At 36.2% G+C, this 14,530-nt stretch overlaps 1 protein-coding gene across 2 annotated transcripts in view; it reads right to left on the bottom strand.

The window, feature by feature from the left end:
• LOC140768083 (nuclear pore complex protein GP210) overlaps positions 1-14,530 on the bottom strand; it is an 83,084-nt gene that overhangs the window by 44,530 nt on the left and 24,024 nt on the right. For both annotated transcript variants that reach the window (XM_073108175.1, XM_073108176.1), the window contains one exon: positions 4,047-4,238. In XM_073108175.1, the coding sequence (XP_072964276.1) occupies positions 4,047-4,238 (192 nt within the window). The remainder of the gene's footprint in view (positions 1-4,046; positions 4,239-14,530) is intronic.

Here is a 14,530-nt window from a genome sequence, read left to right as displayed (position 1 = left end):
CAAAATATATGACTTAATACTGCTATGCTTCGTGCAATAGCAATTTAGTTTATCATGAGTATTAGTGGAAACCCCTGTATAGATCGCATTATGACATTCTATAGTGACTCAAGTCTATTTGAAAGTCTAAAGGGACGGTCAAATTTTAAATCAATACGATGACTTTCTTAGATAACTTTGGTGAGGTTAGAAAACAGTCTCAAATTAGACCGAAAAACTTCTTATGGTGACTCATTTTTCTCAACAGTTAGTGAAAGAGACTAGATAAGTTTATCACAATGCGACACCTCATAATGATCCTTAGGAAAAGAGAAAGGGTCTGCTTATCACATAATAGGACCTTCTGGTGACCCTAAATGGATTGGTTATGAGAAAAAGACCCAAACGCCTTCTTGAGATAACTTCTAGTTAATGTAAATCAACAAGACATAAACCCAATTGAGATATTTAATATTAGTAATATTAAAAAAATAGCAAACTGATGATGAGCATGTTATGTGATATGACTTACATTATTATTCCTTATGCAGTTATTACTATTGCTGTTATAAGCATGTTAATTGTTTATTTTATAATTCATATATCGTCAAATTTGGAGATTTATTTTAAAGCGATGTTTATAAATTTCGAATATATTTGGCTTTTCAATGGATTCTACTCATGGAGCTATAATTATTAACTTATGGAATCCCCACTAATATTTCAATTACTAAACAGTGTGGCAACTAAGTGAGATACATTAGGACTCTACCTCCGCATAAGATTTACCCCTTTCCTCTTTCAATTGTATCATTATGTTCTAAACTATATATTAATTTCGTTTGTAGAAGATACATTAGTGGCAAAATTCATCAATTTTTTAGTATATTTATTTGGAGTTGTAATTTATATTGAATTTCTTGTTATTGTGGACTTAGAAAATTAGTTGTTAAAGCTTCGTATATCTCAAGCATATTGAGATAAATGGCTAACCATAATTTCAATTTTAAATCATGACATTTGTCATTGTGAATAAGAGCTACTGATAGGACCTCCTACATTGAGATCAACTCAAAGAGGATATTTATGGGTTGCATGCACTTCAAGGTAGATCATTAATGGGCATATACTAATACATTTTTCTAATCAATGCCAGATTTGTAGTAAATTTGTAATGTGCAAAAAGAAAATACTTTTGATTTCTTTTCTTGGATTGATTTTCTCATGTCTCCTAGAGGTAAGGATTTTGGTGAGAACATAAAGAGGATTGACAGGCTAGAATTAGATATTATAAAAACTAAAACATTCTCCATCATGGAAGAGACAAATAAAAGAAACAAGGAGTTGCTCATCCACCTTGTTGCAGCTAGGGAAAGGAGAAGATGCTGACTTTTTATTTCTTTATAGTGATGACAATATGTCTTCCAGTCTATCCGGATAAGCAAGCAACTTATCACCAATGAAAGCTTGTAATTGTTTCTAATTGTAGTGAAAATATCTATTGAATGCCATCAATGCAATATGCAGTGTCAGAATCTATCATCTAATGAATGTCATCAGCAATGCCCTCAACAAGCTACCTATCAAAAAAATTATCTAATCAAAATATCTAATTAATGTCATCAACAACACCATCAATGGATTATGCAATATCCTCAGTAAGCAACATATCAAAACATTTCCTAAGACTAAATAGATTTGCAATTTTTCGTCTGCTTTAGACAATCTCCTCCAATGCCTAGCTTCTAGTGACTTCTTCCCCAATGTGTGAGACTGTGAGTTCAATATCAATATAATTCAAATTTGAGAAGGGAATTATGTTGCACAGTATTTTGGGGGTGAGAGAGCTGATGAAAAGAGGAAGAAGGTAGAGATGTCTCATTCACAATTCTGGCAGCAAACGTGACAACCCAACCATTGTTATAATAAACTTCTGCCTTAATGCCTAGGCTCCCACGTTAGATAAAATATAGCTAGGCTCTACTTAGGTTGCACCTAGGTCACCGCCTTAGCATCTCATATCATATTTTAGTATGTAGATTTACCTTGAAAGTCAAAATTATTGTACATGTTGATGAACTAGTGGATTCTAATAACTTACTGTAGTTCTTAACAAGAATGTATTAGTATATTGTTTAGATTCTAGGTATTAATTTTAACTTCTTCTAACTATTATTTCTTTTATTTATTTTAAAGTCTTGAATTCTAGATGCCTGCCAAGGCACCCGAGTAGTGCTTAGTGCTACATGGTCCCTTGTCCACCCATCTACAGCCTAAAGTCTTTTAAAACCTTGACCTATATTAGGTTATAGAGTGAGGCAGTATTGTCCAATCAATACTTGTAAGGGTAGAGAGATAATTTTAATTTATCAACTACTCAATGTAAAATACTAATATTTTCCATTCAATTATAGTAGAAAGGTAACTTTATAGTAGTTGTTAACGATGTCTATGGATTTTACATGAGACCAAATTATAATTAAGCCCAAACTTTAAGGTGGCATTTGGTTCATGGCTAAGGATTTCCCTTGTATTTGGTTAGAGACCACTAACCATGTCTAGTAATCAAATCGTAGTCTATTCCTAAATAAGTTCAAGGTGTGACAAAAGAAAGAAAAATAAATGGGTCAAATTTGAATTATTCTCAAATTATAAATTTACCTGTAAAATGCTCATCACTTTATCTTCTATAAATTTAATAATAATATGTTGGTACTAATATCATTAATTTCTCTCTAAAATTAATATTTGTTTTCACCTTTTCATGTCACATCAAATATATTAATGACCCCTTTATTTCGAATCCTCTCACATATCCACAATTTTCCTCTAAAAAAATAAAACTTATGAAGCCCTCAATAGCTTATAAGATGGTTGTGGGTTTGCATATTTGTAAGCCCACAATAGCTTACCAAGATTTTATCATTTCCTTGAATTAAGTCCGCAATATTGAGGACTTCTTGAAAAAAGGTTACCTTACATGTTTACTTACACTAAGCCCACAGTTTTTTTAAATGGTAACCTTAATGGTTGCAAGCAAGCTTGTAGTCCACAATGGACTCGTAGGCCTGCAAGCCTTTCAGGAAAAAAAAAATGATACTCTTATTGGTTCCACCGTTGTAAGCCTTAAGCCCCCAACCATGCCGGCTTGCAGGCTTAACGCTTGTCAACATAGACTCCTAAAGACTTAAGGAGGAAAAAAATAACAAGCACAAAACAATATAACCTTTTAACAGTTGCAGGCATACAAGCCTTAAGCCTGCAACCATAGACTTAAGACTTGTAAGACAGCAACCATTTGGAATTCTGTCAAAAAGTTAGAAAAAAAAATCATCATCATAAACCCAAATTTTATAATTAATTCAGTATTAAAATGCTTCAAATTCAAAGGGTCAAAGAACATTTTAGTCCATTAATATAGCATATAACATATTATTTATTTCTCTCCAAACCAACATTGTTTTCACTCATCTCACATCATTGGAAATAATTACACTCCTAACTTAATTCACCACCAAACACATAATTTTATTAGACTAGTTTAAGCTACCTAAAAAACTCACCGTATGATCAAGTGAAGTGACTAGTCAACATTTCATCCAAGTAAACGAACATATGAGATACATATTTGTTAGGGAAATGAAGCCTTCATTTCCTACTGGAGAACATCAGAAAATCTGAAAATCAGGAATCATTAATATTTACATCTGGCAAGGTCGATAAATTTCAAATTACAAGCATTTGTAATTCCAGTGTGGTACTATTAGTCAAGCAATCAAGTCAAACAAGCATGACCAACAATAAATTGCCAAAATTAAACATCACATGAGTTGACATATTGGTGAAATGTGAATTGAATAGAGGAAGTACTTATATTGCATCAACAAGTATCTCTGAACATTCATATATTAAAAGCCAACAAGATAAATATAAAGTGACAACAATGGGAAAAAATCAAAATTATGAGGAAATATTCTCAAATAATAACGAAATCAAGAAAAGGTGAAACAGAACCAACTCAAGTAAAGAAAAATTGCCAAGAGATTATAATTCAACGGATAAGTTACCAATGAGGAAGCAGAAGCGGGAGGAGAAAGTCCAATGTCATAAACAGTCACAAGAGCAACCCCCAAGCCTCTCGCACCAACAATTAAGTGCGAACATAGTGTATTTTCTGGATGTAGGATAATTTCTGCCACTCGTAGGTCATTTGAAGCAGCATCTAGGAAACAAGTCCCACCTGTAACAGACAAATTTACCTGCAAAACAAATACATCAACAAAACTACAAAATCCTCACAGATGAACTGTCCAATCAAAACGTGCATGCAATTGGCCCCATACAAATTTGCAAACTCATATCAAATTATGTTGATGAAAGAACAATGATTCATAACTCATTGATGCATGGAGCCTTTTTAGGTGAGAGGAAAGCAATATTGTAAAGACTTAGCTGGATGAAGAGGATAACAAAAATCTGGCAAACAAATAGTAGTTTACTTCAGCATACTGGTGAATCGATTACAGAAAAGAAGGAAACAAGCGAGAAGCCTAAAATGGCACTTCTATTCTAACGTGTAATCCTAGCCTCCTAAGCATTCTAGTACAACACACTTCTCAAGAAAAAAGCATGAGCTTAGTATAAGGGTGGTACTCTTTTAATGGTACATTTTCTAAGGTATGAGAGAACCTTCCATGAAAGCATCTAGGTCTCTGTAGGTCTTGCGGTCTTCTATTTGTCGGAAAATATTTATGAACATTACGAGCATATCATATTATTGCTCTTTGCACTGCTTCTCTTCATCTAGCAATGATCCAAAGGGGTAAAAATGGCCGACGAGACTTTTTTAACTAGCATCTACGTGTCTTTCACCAGCTAACTTACGTGATGGATCTCCCCTCGACAAATCATCACTCAACAATCTAGTGGTGTGGACACCATTATTCGTCATATTTACTCTCGTATGCATAAGAGGACTGCATCCGTGACTCTCTGGCTTAACAAGGATTTTGACTAGCCTTACAGGGCTATTTTTGTCTTTTTGTTTATTAAGCTATTTTGTCTTTTGCTTTGCTCTGCCTTGCCTATATAAGACTTGTAACCCTCTTTTTATTGGCTAATAAATATTTTAAAGAGTTTTCAAATATTAAGTGTTTGTTAATGGATTCCAACATCAATAAATTCTAACACCCCGATTGGTAGATTCCTTGGATTTGGTTACTTTTGCTACTTGTTCTTCTCAAATCCACGATTAAAGAGTTTGTTCTGCACCAACTTTAGTGTCAGAGCCAATAGATTTCCGGTTTATGAATGCTCCCTCCTAAATTTTACGCAACACCGCATCTATTCTTCGCCATATCGATCGCTCCAAGAACACCATAGTGCTACGAAGTCCAACGCATGTCGACATCGAGTTCCGAATTTGAGTTGCACGAAGAGATCACCATTAGCAAGGGACAAAATAAATCATTACCACTGCTAAACCCCTACGTGAAATTAGAAACTCATCAAAAGTAAGTTTTATTCAACAAATCTTCTCTCCCTGTAATAGATAAAAAAAAAGGAAGAACAGAGAATGTCTCTATTAAAAAAATAAATCAAAATCAAAATTTTGAAATTTTGTATTATTGTTCCCCTTTTGTCTCTGAGTTTTGAATTTCAAAATTTCAAAATTTTAAAATTATGAAATTCAAATTTAGGAGATATTTGTTTTCCTTATTTATTTCAATTAGTTTCCTTAATTTTGAGGTTAGTATCTTTCTTATCTCTTATCCTAACTTCCTAAACCTCCGAAAATTTTAAATTGCCTTTTTTTTTAATTTGGAAATACATCTTGTCCCTCCAAATCAAACCCAAAGTCTAAATCCATTAATCCATTAACCTAAACCAAACCCATTAATCCAAAGCTCCTGTCCAACTAAAACCACTAACCCAAACCCCTCCACCATCACTTAAGCCAAAACCTAAACCAAACCCAATAACCCAAACTCACTTACCCATCAACCCACTTAACCTAAACTCTCGTGACCTATCCCCTTCATTTCTCCTTCACCAACAGTCGAGCTCATTGCTTCACCTCATATCTTTCCTCCTCCGTTCCCAAGCCCTAGCCCACCTTAACGCTGCTAGTCAGGCTCTTCATCGGCGTCGACTCGCCAGGATTCTCATTAAATTGACAACACCACTGCCTCGACAACTGTCATTCGTCAGCCTCCACTACTACAACCTTTTCCGTCGCCGCCTTTTCCATCACCACCATTGCCTCCAACACCGGTACTACCGCAACCGTCATGTCCACTTCTCTACCACACCATCCCCACCTCCAACGCAGAGTATATTGCAATCGATTGTCTTTGTTGGCCCCATTGCATCCAACAACCTTCTACCACCGACTTCAGCACCTTCTCGTGCCTCTCCAGCACCTCGTTGTCACTCCCTACGACCTCTACCAACCACCACCACTTGTGCCCCCACTGCCATTTGCTTTTTGCGCCCTCTGCTGCCTGCACCAAACCACATTCTTCATTAGTACAGTTCCACCTGTGATATCACAACCACCAGTGCTGCCATCACTACAGAATGTAATATCGTTCCTATCTTTCTTTTAATATGGATTATAACTCTATATCTGTTTCATTAAAACAAACGCTTGAGCCTACTACTACCTACCTATTTTTATTGCTTACTCAAGTCAAAACAATTAATACTAATAGTAGAACTAACAAGGTTAGAGCGAAAATCTTGACATATCTAAGGTCACCGTCTCAATCTCGGGAGCGTGTAGTACTAGTTTGCAACTTTCTATTAAATCTGATTGGCTTTTATTGAAAGCTTCAAAAGTGATTGTAGATTATTATCTCAATTATTCTTTTATTGTTCCCTATGATCTCCTAGTTTGCATTTCATTATTCATTTTCTGCATTTGTTCCCTCACCAGTCTGTTATAGAACCCAATATTATAGAAGATTCCCGTAGATTTTTACAATAGTCTATTGAAAATATTACAACTAGATTGGACGCTTCAATGCTCGCCTTGAGGCTATTGAGATGGATTAAGATGGGTCATTAACAACATGAGAACAAGAGTGATATCGTTGCATCTAGCACGAGTGTCAGGCGTGCCGCTCCTAATGTCGACACCCATCGACAAGCCTCATACTATCCTCACCATGAGAGAAGTCATGAAAGAGATCTTCCCAGGCAAAATTATTGTATAGATGCATTTAATCTTCACAATAACAAAGGGTTTAGAGGCAATACTGCCTTTAGAGAATTTCAAAACCATGAAGATCAACTTATAAAGAACATTAAAATTGATACCCCCACTTTTGACGATCGTTTAGATCATATTATGTTTTTTGACTAGCTTCGTGAGATGGACCACTTCTTTGAGTGGTATGATTTGCCGAAAAATTGAAGAGTTACATTTGCCCAAATTAACGATGATATTCGAAAAGAGTTGGTTTTCCAAGAGGTTACCTCCTTGGATCAGGCTTACACTCTCACGTTAAACTACGAGATGGTTAGTAGGCAACAATTGCCTAAGCGACCAATTGGGTGCACACCTCCCAATTACACGAGTACTAGTGCAAAAACTCAAATGATGGCGATACCTTTCAAAACTACCCAAACTGCCACGAGTGTCCAACCTAACAAAGAAAAAGTGCTCCTCCATAAAACTGCACCTAACAATAAACCCCGTCGAAGTTACAAATGTAGACAAGTTTGTCATGCAGGTTTAAACTGCCCACAAAATGCCCTTTATCTTGGGGAACAAGATGACATTATAGGAGAAGACGAACTCGATGAGCAAGTTTATGAGCCTAACCCCCGATGAGGAGCTCGATCTACATTAATGCCGTCTCTTCTAACATTGTATCTTGGTTGGCGTTAAAATTCACACCTCACCTGAACCTTCATAAGGTATCTTGAATCAATGATTCCTCAACCGCTATAAATGAGATATGCCTAGTTTCAATTATTTTTCTTTCTTATAAGGAAGTCATGTGGTGTGATATTGTGCCAATGGATGTAGGGCACATTATTTTGGGCCACCCCTAGTTATTTGATTGTGATGTGACCATCTTTGGGAGTTCTAACTCGTGCTTCTTCACTTTTGAAAGCAAGATTAAGATAAATTTTATGCGCCCAAAAATAATTTACAAAGATAACAAGATAAATGTTCCTAGTAAAAAGGGTTTGCACATAATAAATTCTATAGAATTTGAAAATGAAGCAAACCAAGGCTTTGTTGTATTTGCATTAGTAGCTCGTGAAGTTAGAAGCCCTATCCTCACACCGTCAGTTGAAAAAGCTGCTTCTATGCTAAATGAATTTCAAGATGTGTTCCCGAATGATCTTCCAGATCAATTGCCTCTTTTGTGTGATATCCAATATACAATTGACAGTCCCTAGGGCTTCTTCTCCAAACTTGCCACACTATCTAATGAGCCCCAAGAAACATGTTGAACTGCAACGTCAAATGAATAAACTTTTTACAAAGGATTCCATTCGTGAGAGCTTAAGTCCTTATGTTGTTCTTGTCTTACCCACGCAAAAGAAAGATGAGTCTTGACATATGTGTATCGATAGTCGAGCCATTAATAGAATAACGATCAAATATCGTTTTCCTATTCTACAACTTGATGACATGCTAGACATGATGGTGGAAGCTTCAATTTTCTCCAAGATCGATTTCAAAAGTGATTATCATCAAATCCAAATTCGCCCTGGCAACCAGTGGAAGACTATTTTTAAGACGAAAGACGGGTTATATGAATGGTTGGTGATGCATTTCGGTCTATCTAACGCACCAAACACTTTCATACATGTTATGACACAAGTGTTTCAACCATTCATGGGAAAAATCTCTTGTGGTGGTCTACTTTGATAACATTTTGATTTATAATTAGTCGAGTGAGCTTCACTTGGACCACGCGTCAAGTCTATCTTGCGCTTTGTGTTGCTCAACTTTATGATAGACTCTGATACCAATTAATAGGTTCTCGTACCAATTTGATAAGCTCTGATACCACTTGATAGGCTTTGATACCAAATGATATGCTCTGGTACCAATTAATAGGCTCTGATATTAAATGATAAGCTCTGATACCACTTAATACGCTCTGATACCAAATTGATAGGATCTGGAACCAAAAAATCGACTACAGAACAATTCCTTAAGATCTAAATTTATTGCAGGAAGCAGTCCGCACAACCGTGGGAAAATATTCGTCAGATATTCTCCGATAGTCCGAAAATTACGAAACCAATTAGGTTGGATCCGTAACTTCCTAATCTACAACTTTCGTATTTATGCCCTTCGCAGATTAGAACTGTAGCAGGGACGAAAACACGGAATAACGTGGGTGGTGGTAGTGGTGACGAGTGGAGTAGATATTAGGGTTATGGATGGGTATGGAGATGAGGGTGGATTGTGGAAGTGATTAAAGGAAGTAGATGAAGGGAACGAAGTGATCGAGATCCTAAAGAAGAGAGGTGGCTCGATAGTCGAGGGAGATTAGAAGCGAGAAGAAATCTTACCAACGGTAGAGGTAGAAGGATGATGAAAAGGGAGGAGAGAGGAGTCTAGAGAGAAGATAGGAGGCAAGAAATCAAGAATCCAATAGCATTCTAAAGTTAGTTGCCATCCACATATTTATAGAGACTAGCCAACAAGTCCTAAAATAATATGAAATCTTAATTCTAGAGGATTCGCATTTATCGCGTTCGAACGCACTCAAAAAGCCCCTTCTCTGGATTTACGAACGCGACACAGGCATTCACAAGTCGTTCAAACACAGGCGTTCACAAACGCGTTCACAAGGCGTTCACAAGCGTTCATAAGGTGTTCACAAGGGTTCACAAGCGTTCGAATGCGACTACACCTGCGTTCGAACGCGACCTACAAGAATTTTATTTTAATGAAAATAAACACCTAATGCAATAAGAAAAGATCCTAACTAAGTATATCACTTTATGGCAATAGGAAGAAGTGTTCTTTTATTATGGATCAAGCCATCTTCTTAGGGTTTGTGGTTACATCTAAAGGAGTCCACGCCAGCCCTGAAAAGATCAAAGCAATTATAAATTGGCCAAAATCGTAAAACATTCATGATGTGCGTGGTTTTCATGGCCTCGCTATTTTTATCGATGTTTCATTCAAAGGTTTAGCACTATCATGTCCCCAATCACTGCTTGTCTGAAGAAAAGGAATTTTCATTGGAATAAGTCGAAAAATAAGATTTTAAAAAAATTAAAAGAGAAATGATAGCGATGCATATAATGCGTCTTCCCGACTTTTCTAAAGCCTCAAAATTGTCATTATTCTTAATCAGGAATGCCATCATGTTGCCTATTTTAGTGAGAAACTAAATAAGGCCAAAAACAGTATACTTAGGATAAGAAATTTTATGCGACTAGTTTAAGCTTTTACACTTTTGGCGCCATTACTTACTCCTGCATGAATTTGTCTTTTATTCCGACTATGAAGCTCTTCGATTCTTAAATCCTTAGAAAAAACTAAATTCAAGACACTTTTGTACTCAAACATAGAGCTAGAGTTGAGAATAAGGCAGCTAACACGCTTAGCAGACGGGTTAGCCTTCTATCTGCTATTAGCATTAAAGTCACTGGATTTGACAAAATGAAGGAAGACTAAATCTTGTCCGAACTTTGGAGAAATTGTTCTCACTTTGTTGAGTGATCTAAACGTAGCTTTGAACAGCAATCCCTCCAAGAAGGTTACCTGTTTAAGCTTAACAAACTCTATGTTCCCATACATCCGTAATGACTTCCTAATTTGGAAAATCCATGTCGGTAGCTTGTCGGGTCATTTTGGATATGAGAAGACCATCAGAAAAGTTGAACCCCATAATACTGGCCAAGTCTCAAGCGTGACATAGCAAAATTAGTTGACCAATATAAGACCTATCATCTAGCAAAATACCGAAAGCAGAACACTAGACTTTATACCCCGTTACCTATGCATGATCACCCATGGCAGGACGTGAGTATGGATTTTGTCCTTAGATTACCACGCACCTTTAAAAAACATGATTCGATCTTTGTGGTCGTGAATTGCTTTTAACATAGCTCATTTCATTCCTTGTGTCAACACCTTTAATATTTCACACGTGGCAAAATACAATTTTGCCCATATAGTCAAGTTATACAATCTTCTAAAAACTATTGTATCCAACCGAGATGTTCGCTTTATGAGCTATTTTTAAAAAACCTTATGACAAATGGTTGGCAAAAAGTTGAAGTTTTTTATAGCCTATCATCTTCAAACCAATGGTCAAACTACGATGGTCAATGGTAGTCTTGAAAATCTTTTGCAATATCTCCTGGGTGATCATAACAAAAACAGGGATGTCATTCCTCCTGTAGCCCAATTTGCTTATAATTATTCTATCAATAGGTCTATAGGCATGAGTCTATTTGAAGTTGTTCACAGTTTTAAAGCACGCAAACTTTTAGATCTATTACCTATGTCATCTCATGCTAGAGTCTGATTCTACCAAAATATTTGCACATCATGTTCAATTATTGCATTAAGAGATCACTAAGCAAATTGAGGCGAATAATTTTAAGTATAAAATACATGCCGACTTGCATAAGCATGCCAAGAGTTTAATATAGGAGATCATATTATTCGTGTCAAACCCAAATGGTTCTCCTTAGAAGTTGTTTTGAAGTTACATGCTCGTAGTGTAGGACCTTTCCAAGTTCTGAAATGTGTAAGGACTAATGCTTATGTCATTGATATTTTCTCTAATAATGGCATTAGTTGTACTTTTAATATTAAGGATTTAGTGACTTACAAGCACCTATGAAGTATGAACATCTCCACTAAACCATATACTACATCCGTTACTATTCTGGACATACCTGATATACCACCCACCACTTCTCTTTTTCCATCCACACTATAAAAAAAGATAGAAATTATTTTAGATGATCAAATAACATATACTACAACAGGTTCACCGTTTTTTAGTTCACTGGCAAGGTTGATCAAAGTCTGATTATACGTGGATAACTCGCAAAGAGTTACAGCAACTTGACCCTGACATCTTCGAGTACTATCAGAGTCATTCATACACCCACTCGACTGGGTCGAGTTTCTTCTACCCAGGAGATTTCGTGCAGACACCACTATTCGTCACAATTACTCTCGTAGGCACAAAAAGGCTGCACTCATAATTTTCTAGCTTAACAAGGATTTTGATTAGCCTTACTGGGCTATTTTCATATTTTTGTTTATTAAGCTATTTTGTCTTTCGCTTGTTTTGCCTAGATAAAGCTTGTAATCCTCTTTTTATTGGTTAATAAATATTTTAAAAATTTTCACATATTGAGTGTTTGTTGGTGGGTTCTAATGTCGGTGGATTCCAACACCCCGGTTAGTGGACTCCTCGAGTTTAGTTACTTTTTCTATTTATTTTGCTCAAATCTGCAATTAAAAAGTTTGTCCTGCATCATCTAGCCAATATGTTGGACATTAAACAAGAGAGGAATAGGAAAACTTAGATCAGAATAACATTTTTAGAGATATTCTTCGTTGATTGTCAGTACTCAGTAGAAGATGACAATGGCAACTAAGCTTCTTTAACTTACCCTAGAGCTACAACAGAACAAACTTGACTAGAGTGCTACACATGCCTTCATTTAGTACTCTTCTCACTATATGTTGTTCCTGCTATGCTTTTTGTTCGAACAGGAGAAAAAGGGAAACTTGTAATTGGATTACTGAGCTTAAGCACAGAAACTACTCAAGAAGCATCTCCATATATAATTTCTTCACAAATTTTCTGGAAAAGACTTCAATTCAGAATAAGAATTAAAAATTTGCAGAAATTATTCAGGACATCCAGCACCTTGCAATTCTATTTCTTCATCCAGCCCTTTCTAGTTACTTCCCATCTTTAAGTTTTCTAACTCAGTGTCAAATATACGAATTCTATTAGGAATTGTTCCTTTGGAAAGGTTCAACATCATCCTTTTCCCTCCACTAGAAATTAAGGGTTGGGGTGGGGTGCAAAACCAAAAAAACATGGAGCCCTCAGGGTTGTGGACCATAATAACTGCTGCCTATGAAATGGTGGCCGGAGCTCTTAATATCAGTGAATCTATCTCTTAGAGGATTATAGTCCTTGGCCTTTACAGAAAAATAATTCCTTTGAAAAAAACAGAAGACCTTATATGGACCGAGACAGTCACCTCGTGCTTGGTTTAGCAGATTTACCAAAGTGATGACAGCTATTAGATATAAGCAGAGTCAAAAAGATCACACTCTCTTAATTAAACACTCGGCTACAGGGGCATCATGGCTTTGATAATTTATGTGGATGTCAAAATTGTGACCGGAGATAATGAAGAGAAGCAAACATTGAAGCAATGTTTGATCGAGGAGTTCGAGTTTAAAGATTTGGAAAGTAGAAATATTTTTTGGGGATTGAAGTTTGCTCACTCAAAATAGGGCAATTTCATTTTGCAGCAAAAAATGTTACTGATCTTCTCAAGAAAACAGGTATGCTCGCAAGCAAGCTGGTTGCAACACCTATAGGGCCATATCAGACTTGGAGAATCAGACAAAGAACGAGCAGTAGATAAGGAGATGTATCAAAGACTAGTTGGGAAGCTCATCTATCTTTCTCACACTCCGACGGATATAATATATTTTGTGAGTGTCATTAGTCAATTTATGCACAATCCTAAAGAGATTTACTTTCAGGCTATCTACTCTGTACTTCACAACTTGAAAGCTAATCCTGGGAAGGGGGCAATATTCAAGAGAAATTCTGAACTATTCCTTGAAGCCTATACAGATATCGATTATGCTGGATCTCTAGTAGATAGATGGTTGACTTTGGGTTATTGTACATTCCTTGGAGGAAATTTAGTAACATGGAGAAGCAAAAAGAAAAATATTGTAGCACAATCTAGTGCTAAGCAGATTTTAGAACAATGGCGCAAGGTGTATGTAAGCTGTTGCGGATGAAGATCATACTGGAAGACCTAAAGATTAAATGGAGTGGACCAATGAGACTTTACCGTGACAATAAATCTGCAATCAACAGTGCACACAATCGAGTGCAGCATGATCAGATTAAGCACATTGAGATAGATAGGCATTTCATGAAGGAAAAGTTAGAAAGCAGATTAATTTGCACACCTTATATTCCCACGGGAGGTCAATTGGTAGATGTCCTTACAAATGGACTCAACAATGTTACATTCCGAGATTTAATTTCCAAGATGGGAATGAAGGATATTTATTCACCAGATTGAAGGGGAGAGTGGAAAATAGAGATTGAATCCCTTAATTGGTGGTCATTTAAAAATAAGGGACTGTGTAAATATCTTTTCCCTTAAGTTTAGGAAACTGATTACATAAAATTAGGGATTCCCAAATATAGGGTTTCATTTTCCTGTTAGCTACTATTTTCTCCTTCTCTGTAAATTATTACTTATAGCCCGATAGAGGCTCTTGTAAAACACAGAAGTAATACAATTCTTTTCCTCACATTTTCCACAACTTCTTTAA

This window comes from Typha angustifolia, chromosome 10 (assembly GCF_048772165.1).
Source record: "Typha angustifolia cultivar Huaian chromosome 10, ASM4877216v1, whole genome shotgun sequence".
NCBI lineage: Eukaryota > Viridiplantae > Streptophyta > Magnoliopsida > Poales > Typhaceae > Typha > Typha angustifolia.
Note: the sequence above shows the minus strand (reverse complement) of the source record. Positions and strands in the feature narration are given on the sequence as shown.